Source organism: Sphaeramia orbicularis, chromosome 13 (genome assembly GCF_902148855.1).
Source record: "Sphaeramia orbicularis chromosome 13, fSphaOr1.1, whole genome shotgun sequence".
Lineage (NCBI taxonomy): Eukaryota > Metazoa > Chordata > Actinopteri > Kurtiformes > Apogonidae > Sphaeramia > Sphaeramia orbicularis.
In genome coordinates, this window is record NC_043969.1 from 25546186 (window position 1) to 25556460 (window position 10275).

Here is a 10275-nt window from a genome sequence, read left to right on the forward strand (position 1 = left end):
AACGAATAAATTAAATAAAGCTCTATTTGATCACACCTGACTGGAAATGATAAATCTCTTTCCTCACATACAGAAATCCTCCGTTTTTAGTATTAACACAGCTCAATGCAACACAATTACTGTGAAACCAAAGTCACAAAAGTATTTTTTAAAGCTTCCACAGCAAAACAGAAGTGTAACCTGGAATAAACTAAGAAACACAACATTTGTACATACAGCTTTGTATATAAAAGACAGTGCCATATTGCTGTTCTTTCTTCACAGTTCAACGTGCTGAGAGCAAAACACTGATGCATTTTAAGACAGAGGCGGTGGTAAACATTACAGCATTACAAAGGGCACCTAATGGTTTCCATGGCAACAAGACCTGAAGCTAATCAGGACAACTGGGGTAATTAAGCATGTGCATTTTGGTGCCAGATTTCTCACAGTGTGAACTGGTCTGATCTCAGTAGGTACTTTTATGGCACAAACCCAAATTGCTTAGACACCACAGAGTATCAAAAATGTCTTGTCAGTTGATTGAGCCTCCTTAGGGAGGAAAAATGTATGTCATTATTGAAGGAGTGAATCTCATCACTGTCACTGCAGGCATGGCTTTTACACATTTTATTACTAATATTATGTTAACATTCAAGGTATAGTAAATTGTTATAAAACTGGTCGAGCGATAAAATATTATTGTGCTGCAACAAAAAAACAAATGATTTGTATGCAAATATTCAACATAGGCTAATTTTGGTAATGTAAAAAAGTGGTATGAAAAGAAGTAAAATTTAGGAATCAGTATTGAAGCTAAGGTATCAATACAAGTACTGATAACCAGTAGAGAGTAGGGATGCAACAACATTAGCCAAACATCACCAAGAGGTAATATTTACTGGTACAGGCTAATACCAGTATCAGTCATATTATAGTACACATTTTTTCAATTTGTATGATTAAATGTGTGTTCATTCAAGGATAACTTTGAAATAATGACTATTTTTGTATTTATAATGAAGATTTATTCATAAATGGGGTAATTTAAAAAATAATAATAATGACAATAATAATAACAATGGGAAAAAAATTTGCATTGGTATCAGCATCAGTTATTGGCCAAAATATCATTTAAAATAACGTTACTAGCCAAGAATTTTCCAATCGGTGCATCCCTAACACTGAGCATTTTGGAATGAATGCCCTCCACCTTTGTGGTGCTAAAACAGTCAGACACCCACAGATCCACATTCACAGATACACATCCATGGTGCTGAGGATCATGTGCCGACAGAGCGGGCAGTTCTGTTGGGATATAGGTTGTCTTAACAGGATGTCCTTACAGTCTTTACACAAGCAGAGGTGTCTGCATGGCAGCAACACCACCGTCTTGGTACAGTCCTGGCAGATTACACACTTCTTCCTCTCCTCTTGCTCCTTCAGCAGATTTAGCAGCTCCTCAGCCGGTAAAGGTTTACTGTCTTTGCTTTGTTTCATCAGTGGTCTGTCTGTACTACAGGAGGGTAAGGCTAAATCTAGCATCTCTTGATGGGCTACATCATTGGCTCTCCCGTCTGGTGGGTCCCGCCTCTCCTCTGCACCAGGGTCACCATCACCCCCTGTTCTGTTGTTGTCCCTGTGGAGATGAGCCCTCAGCAGCAGGCCTAACTGGCTACTATGTCGGGACAGCTGCTGCCAAAGTCCTCTCTCCAGAAGGTAAAGGTGATGGAGTATCCTTTGTAGGCGCTGCATGGTACCATGTAGATATTGTGGGGTGGTCCGCAAGGCTGATACGAGGTACTGCAGAGCCAGGTTCAGGTTACGAAGAGTGGGAAAAGAGTTGATGTAATCCACAAAATGCACAGCTGCCTGTCGGGCCTGCTCTGGGTTTAAGTAAACTGTGGTGGCTACTGCAATGGCAGCAGTGAGCATGAGACCGTAGATATTCAGTATGAAGATGCTGATGAACATGTGCACCAGTGAGACCAGAAAGTCTAAAACCAGTTTACAAGGAGACCACAGGAAAGCCGACGTCCCAAGCAAACTGCTGTACAGAAAGGTGATGGAGGTGAGGGCCAGTTCCAGCACCTTCTGCAGTGGACTGGATACTGTCTGCCACATACTGACCACCCCCAGGTACAGGTTCTGGGTGGTGATCAGTGCATAGTTGACCACGGTGTTGATGAAGTAGACCACCAGGCTGACAGCGATCCCACAGCCCTCCCCCAAGGACAGCAGACCTCTACACAGGTGGTCCCTCCCTCTGAGCAGGACGTGCATGAACAGGTAACCCACCATCTTCAGGCTCTCCAGCAGCCCCTCCAGAACCAGGCCCAGGCTCCCCAGCATGGTGACTGAACCCTGGGCTAGGTTGGAAGTAGCCTCTGCCGCAGACACCAGACAAAACACAGCAAAGTTCCCCAACTCCAGCACCGAGCAGAGGAGGAGTGAAGGCAGGCTGTTTATGAAGGACACCACCGCCAGCACCGTCCGGACCACCGTGTGGACGATGACAAAGTTCAGGTCCAGCAGCAAACACACGACGTCCAGACATTTTCCTACAGTGGAGATAACAAGATTCACCAAACCCATGGTAATGTATCCCAAACTTATCGGCCTTTACCTCGGTGCTGCCAGACAATGTCCATCATGTCTGTTTATGTTCACGATAAAAAGACGTTACATTTTTCCAAACCGCTCAACATCCGATTTTGTCCCAAAAAGAGAAAGAGTACACCGCTCCTAATTTCTCTGAGCGATAAAAAAAGAGACCCATTTATAATTATTTCACTGTTTTACTCGACCGACACAACGAGCTTACGCTTGTTATCATCACAAACACACGTTACAAAGCGGATGTTTGAGTTCAAACATGACGGTTCACTTCCGGCATGCTTCCGGGTTTCGGTTTTGCTCATTGACCTAAAATATTTGAGCTCATAAAGAGCCTATTTGGAAAACCCATCATCTGTACAGTATGCGGGAAATATCAAGGAATATTAGCGGATAAACAAGCTTTGTCATGTTATTTACCGCCGTTAACATGGACAGTGTGTAGGCTGGCTGTTACTGAAGCCGCCATATTTGTTTTGGGCACTGTGTCAGCTGACTGGCAGTGCAACGGGAAACGTTTCACGCATATATTTTTAAAAAAATGTTATTTGCGGAACGTTTCATATATTAAATAATAAAAAATGATACATAAAAAAACAATAATAAAAAACATTACTCAGTGGTCATATCTTTTAATGGGTTTCGTTAATTGTTTTTATGTTACGTATTTATCTGGGGGCCACACACATACATATCATATTATTTAACTGGTATCAATATTATTACGGTAAATGTCAAAATTGTGATACTTATTTCCGGTTTTAAACTCTTTTTTTATGGTCACAACATTATGACAAAATGTTTTTTTAACATCAAAATGATAGTATGAATAAAATAATTAAAATCCATAAACTGTAACATAAAAGGATGTTGAATAAAGGTTTGATACTCATTGATGAATAGAAAAATAAAGATAAAATGAAACTGGTAAATAAAATTGAGTCAGCATAATTGATCTGAACTTCTAACCCTTCTGGGCTTTTAGACTGTTCCAGTGGCTCGGAGAATAAATGCCTGGTTCATGCAGTTTAGTTCTGCATTGATTCCTGAAAGTCTCATGACTGAGGACCTGAGGAGCTGTGCAGGTTCATACACCATAAGCATTTGAGATACACATGTAGGTGCAAGACCCTGGAGCACTTTGAAAACATGTAAAAGAAAAGTTAGATCAGTGTAGACACTGACAGGGAACCAGTGTAAGGATTTTGAAACAGGTGTAACGTATTGTCTCTCGGTGTTCCTCGTAAGTTCCTGAGCTGCTGAATCAGCTGTAGAGTTGACTTCTGACATTTTTTGGGTAGAGCAGAGAGGAGAGAACTGCAGTTGTCAAACCTGTTTGGAATAAGAGCATGGATCAGTTTCTTTCACAGTTTCTCCTAGTGTCACTCACAGAGAAGCAGTTGTTCTTTAGTAATACTTGGAGATGATAAATGCAGATTGTAGTCAGACTGAAAATGAGATTAAAGGCTTAATTCAGTGTCAGCCACCAAAATGAGGTCTCTTGGTTTTTGGATTGGAATATTTGGCATATTATTAATAATACTGGTATAATGGACTTGGAGTTTTTCCTTGCAGAAAAGGAGGGTCAAAGGGTGGGGGATGCCCGAGACAATTATCTGTTTGCTTCATTGACTGTTTATTTGACCGTTGCTTATTTTCATATTCAACAAATTCTGTAAAGCCCTGTGAGGTGATCTTGTTGTGACATTGGGCTCTACAAATAAAACTGAATTGAATGGAAATGAATTGAATAAGTCTAGTAAAATCAGGTTTTTCTCTCTGGCCTTAAAATTTCAGTTTGATGTTGTTTGAGTTGTATGATGTTTTTTGATAAACATACAAATTCCATTCAGCGTATCATTATTCAAATGGTCTGAGAGGAAACTTGACTTCTGTATTTACTCTTTGTCTGTGTTTTCAGACCCTGTGATGTGCAGATTTTAACTACTTACATGTGTTTTCAGGCCAGTATGGGGTTAAATATGTGATTGACAGCTGTAATTACCACTGATTTTAACTCCTGTAAAATTAAAATGATTCCTATTGGTCTTTTATTTTCAGGAGAAATGTCCATGTAAATCTGTGCATCTTCACAAAGATGCTGAAACATAACAGTAGGTGGGTATTTAGCCTCAATTTGACTTCACCATGAACCCTTAAAAACCAAGAACTATATTTGTGACAGCATCCAAATGAATTTTTCCTTATCATTTTTCTTTATCATCCCCTGCGTTTTGCATTTGTCTGTGAAAATGAGTTATTTTTCTTAATTTAATTTACCAATCATGTAGATGGTCATAAAGAGTAAGTTCATATAAGAGTAAATCCAAAGGTTATTATATCAAATCAGAGAAAGTTTAATAAAAAGTGAGTTTTTCAGCAAAATATATCATTAACTGAACATAAAAACTAGTGTCTACAACCACTGTCATTATTGTCAAACATGGGTTCTGTTGGTGAATGAATATTGCAGAAGATGATATTTGGTGTTTCCAAGTTTACTACGAAGCCTCTAAGATACATCTGATGTTGCGGAAAAGTTGAGAAATTGCATTTTACCCAAATTAGTTTAGGGTATTGATAGGATTAGTGGTTTAAAAGTTATTCAACATTTCAGGCCACTGGATGTGTTTGGCCCCTGGCAGCTGTTTGAGAAGAACAAATCTGGTTAGATATGGGTAAGGGAAATTATTATCTCAATGAATGTCCTCACAGAGCGATTTGCTGCAAACCTGTGTGAAAATAGATTCCATCATTATCTTCATCATTTTGACCTTTTGAATCATCAGTTGGGTTTTCCTTGTTGAGCTTCAATCTCCCATTACCTCAACCCCTTTAGCAACAATGAAACGCAACGGCTTTGCAATTCTGAGCTATATCAACAGTATTTCCTTCCTTTGCCTTGTGCCTCATCCTCCCCATTCAAGCAGCTAGACATTTTCTTGCAAAGGGAAACTCGGTCTGATATGATCATGGGAAATCCTGTTCCGAGCTTTTGGGATGCTTGACAAACAGCATTTGTTTAAGCATTTAATGATACAACAGGGATAAGGGGCGGCAGTAGAAGAAGCTATAAAAGGTCTTGCACATTGCTTTGTTTCTTGCAGGGAGCTTGTAGACCTGCTCCTTTTATGGCAGCCAACCTTCCTTACGGTCCGCTAGCAGGCCAGGAGTCAGCTTCCTTTGTTTGTTTTCTAGATGACCGAATCCTTCCTCTCTGAATGATGACAGGTTAGAGAAAGCTTTCATCTGCCACCTTCTGCAGACGTCAGTAAGTGGCCTTTAGCTTCGATGCACAGCTAAAGAATTTTCTATTCACTGACAGAGGGGGTACCCAACAGTAATCTGCCCACTTTCAGCTGCGAAAAAGATTGGTCTCAACATGAGCCATTTGTCAGCCGTGGAGGTCTGGGAGCTTTTAAAGTAAGCAAACAATGTCAAAAAATAAACAGCCAAAAAATGGGGGCAGAGACAAGGGAAATGAGAAGACAGAACAGGATGAAATGGAGACGGCAAGACAAACCAAGCACTAGTGGCATTTCCTATAGAGAGTAGTGGTCCACGGGTCCACGGATGAGTAATTTGCAGCAGTGGGGCTTGTACCTGCTGGGTCATTTCCACCCTTTAAAGAAACGTCAGGATATGACCCACGCTTCTGCTTCTACTTCTGCTTCTGCTTTTGCTTTGTCTACTCTTCCACTTCCCAGGGGAAAAAATCTCTTCACCTTGGCCCACATGTCCTTACTACAACCTTCTGGTAAACACTACCATCTGTTTTCGATGTCATTTCTGTGCATAAAATGATAACTCTGAAGACCCGTATTGTGTGAAGGTTCAGTGTGTGACATTTAATGATATCCAGTGGGGAAGTTTTGGATAGCAACCAACTGACCCCACCAGAAAGTCCCTCATTTAGTGTTTATTTTGTCCATTCTGGGCTTTTAATTTATGTGGATCTTAACTCTGGTCCACAATATGTTATGAGAACTTAATGGAAAAAAAAGAGGAGGAAATCTTTTTAAAGCTACAAGAGAAACATGGTGGTGGAATATGGCAGAATGAAAATGTAAACAATTGTCATTTGTATGTGATTATACACTATTAAAAACATAAATACAGTATGAATTTTATATTCAGATCCTCTTAAGTTGCCTTAATTTTTCATACTGGACCTTCAAAAAGTGCTGCAGTCTTAGTTCTCAAATAAATATACATTTTTCTATCCTTACTAATATACTGCTTTATATCACAGTTAATTTTAAGACTGGATATTTGGTCATGTTCCTCAATGCTCTGTAACTTAAAAAAAAGAAAAGAATTATTCAGTTTGCTGAGTTTAACTGTTTTCTTTTGTTCATTTTAGATGTAGATAATGTATGTAATGTTTGTGAATGTTCATGTGTGTTTTATGTGCTGGTTGTCAAATACTCTATTTTTTATTTTAATTGCTATATTTCATTTTAACTTTTTTTTTTTTTTTTTTTTTTTTTTAACTTTTAGCTGACTTACCAACTTTTACAATCAACAAATATGTAATCAACAAACAAATATGTAATCAATCAGTCAGTCAATCAGTCAATCAACCAACCAATCAATCAATCAATCAATCAATCAATCAATCAATCAATCAATCAATCAATCAATCAATCAGTCCACCCATCCATCCATCCATCCATCCATCCACAGTGCAATGGACATTTCTATCTTAACCACTGATAAATTATAAAAGGTGATGTCCACATTATTTTCCCAGTTCAGTCCAGTTTTTTGTAGTTGTTTTTTTTTTGTTTTTTTTTTTTGCAGATTTTATTCATATATGTGACAGATTTGTAAGCAGTTGGTCTGGAGGCAAACATCAGTTTGTTGTCTGTCCATAGTGATCAGAGACCAGAAGAAGAAACCAGAGCAGACTCTACGTCTTGCTGCAGTCTTGACGTTTTTCATGTCATGTTCCCAGATTCTGTGGTTTATTTTGGGATTCTGAGTTCATATCTCCTGATCACTAATGACTTTGGCTGCCACCCAATACACTAGACAGACATGTACATTAACAATGCATCTATGTGTGTGTGTCAAAGAGAAGGGACAGGGGGTAGGCGGCAGACCAGAAGCTTCTCTGGGAAAATACAAACTCCAAACAGTAGAAATCACTGGAGTGCAGACTGGTCGAGACCTGGAGCAGGACCCTGAATTCCACAGTAAACTCTGTGACTTCAGTCTGTGTCTGTGTCCACAGCACACTGTGACGACCAGACGGACAGATGGCAAACTGAGCAAAAGGTGAAGAAAAAGAAGTCCGCAATTAAAGACAAGACAAAGGGTGTGTGTGAGGGTGTGACTCAGAGATAGAAATAGAATGACTAACACTGTGAAGATCCCCCAGAGTCACATTCCTGTTGTCTGATCTTCTTCTCAGGACCTTGACGATGTCTGTGCATCTGCAGGATGTCCACAAGTTTGCAGTTTCCTGCTTCATGACTCATGAGTCTACATCTGTGCTTTGTTAAATCACAAAAAGGAATACAATTGATGATTATTAATGAATCATAACTGTGAATTCTGAATCTCTCCATGAAATATCCAGATCCCAAACCCCATCTTTCTACATTTTAATAATTTTCCCACACATTTGTTAACAAGAAAAAGCACTCAGAGAGCACAGACCTCTGCTAAGGCAGATCAGTGGGCCCCTGTGGCCCCCCCCACCCTGATCACCACCAAATTTTAATCATTTCTTCCTTGTGCCAGTATCAACATTTCCTGAAAATTTCATTCAAATCTGTCCATAACTTTTTGAGTTATCTTGCTAACAAACAAACACGCACGCAAACAAACACACAAAGCAAAGCGGTCACAGTACCTCCTGGTGGAGGTAACAAACTGCTGATCCTTATCTTTGCTCCTGGAGGACTACATTTTTTCTAGATGCTGCTTCTGTACAAATTATATTATGTATATTTGTAATTGTATATTATGTCCTTTCATCCAGCACTGCAGCATGACATTACTGTGTGATGTAATATGTTATGCAAATGAAACAAAGAAGATGCACATCTGTTACCTTAAATATAAGCCTTGAATATACACTGTTGCCCATAAGAAATATTTTTTACTTCTTGCCATGAAATGATTGTAACAATGTGATTTATTCTTGAGAGATAAAGTGTAACTTTGACTCAGTATGTAAACATTGAACCTTGTCAAAGGTGATGACTGATGTATATAAATAGGAATAAAAAGAAGAATGTGTCTGGAAACAAAATTATCCCAATTTTATGGCCAACAGTGTACCTCAATACAACTGCCAAGTTAAGTCATAAACAGCCAGATCTAATAAGAACCCAATTTGCGTGTTCTAATTTGGGTGCTTAATCTAGAATTTTGCACGTGGTTTTGAACCACGGTTTGTAGGTGATTTACTAAGAGTGGTTGCTTAAATAACAACAGGTACAAACGTGTTGGAGAGACGCATATTTATATGAGGGTTCTGCCTGTATTTTGTTCTTTTGCAGTATGGCGAGTTTGGAGAGATGATAGGGCAAAGCTAAATTTAACCCTTTAGAATTAGAGGCATTGGTAGATGAAGCAAATAAACACTTACATGAGCTACAGCAAAGAAGCCTTGTTTGTTCTCATTCAAGAAGTCCAGAGTGTGTGGAAACCTAATAAACCTGGCCATCCGGTGCGACATGGCATTCAGGGCTTCAGACAGCACATTTGAAAAACAGGACTGGGAGATCCCAGCTGTAATAGCTATCGAATGCTGGAATGACCCAGATGCAAAAAAAGTAAACTTGCCAGGAGTTTTGTCATTGCAGGTATTGTGTGACTCCTTCTCGTGGCTCCAAATCTGCTCTGACTTCCTCCAACAGCTCCAAAATGACAAGGCTGGATAGGCCATATGTTTTAATGAAGGTTTACTCATGCATTTCAAAAATGTTCACACGAGGGTGAAAAATGCGTTCTGTGTGTCTTGTTTCATCGTTTCGATGTCTCCTTCTTGCGACAATAACCACTTCCATGTGTGCGCAATTACGCATAAACCGTTTGCACCTCCCTTTGAGACGTGTTGAATATAGACGCAGTTTCTATGAGCAAAATTGCTTTCGGGTTTGATAAATCACTTTGCGTGTGCTAAATTAACTCTTTCGATGCCATGGGCCGATTAAATCGGCTTTACGAATACAACCTTTAAAGTGCCACGGGCCGATCAGATCGGCTTTGGAGAACACGCCATATTTGTGTACAAACAAACCATCCACCCCCATTTCTTTCTCACATTTCGATGACGTTCTTTCAAATCTTCTTGCAAATTACGATCAATAATGAATCAGCTGCGTCCGGTGCGTTTTGAATCTAAGTAGCAATCTGTCGGATGTTACCGAGTGGTTTTTGACCAAGGAAGAGCTCGCGTTTCGTTTTCTGCTTGGGAAATTTTATGAATGAATTTATGAATGAAATCATATGCAAATTAGATGGCCATTTTGTAGTAATATCGTAAACACAGCGATCTGTCAAAACAGTCCCATCTGCTAGAAAATGAGTTCTGATGACGATTCAGACTTCGATTATTAAAACGACGCGAAATACTGAAAAACGGCCAAATTCTGTGGCACTTTTAAGGCTTATTAGCCCCTTAACTGTCTGGCACTGAAAGAGTTAATATATTTACATTTTCTC

General features: G+C 39.4%; 1 protein-coding gene across 1 annotated transcript; it reads right to left on the reverse strand.

Annotated features, from left to right (window-relative positions):
• Window positions 1–928: 928 nt before the first annotated feature.
• rnf26 (ring finger protein 26) lies at window positions 929–2821 on the reverse strand. Its single transcript, XM_030152994.1, has one exon. It carries the CDS (start codon window positions 2572–2574, stop codon window positions 1234–1236), a length of 1341 nt encoding a protein of 446 aa, XP_030008854.1. The 5' UTR covers window positions 2575–2821; the 3' UTR covers window positions 929–1233.
• Between the last annotated feature and the right edge of the window lie 7454 nt (window positions 2822–10275).

What these genes read in the sequence shown, in the direction of transcription:
- rnf26 (XM_030152994.1), bottom strand. Translation starts at nt 2,574, where the DNA reads ATGGGTTTGGTGAATCTTGTTATCTCCACTGTAGGAAAATGTCTGGAC.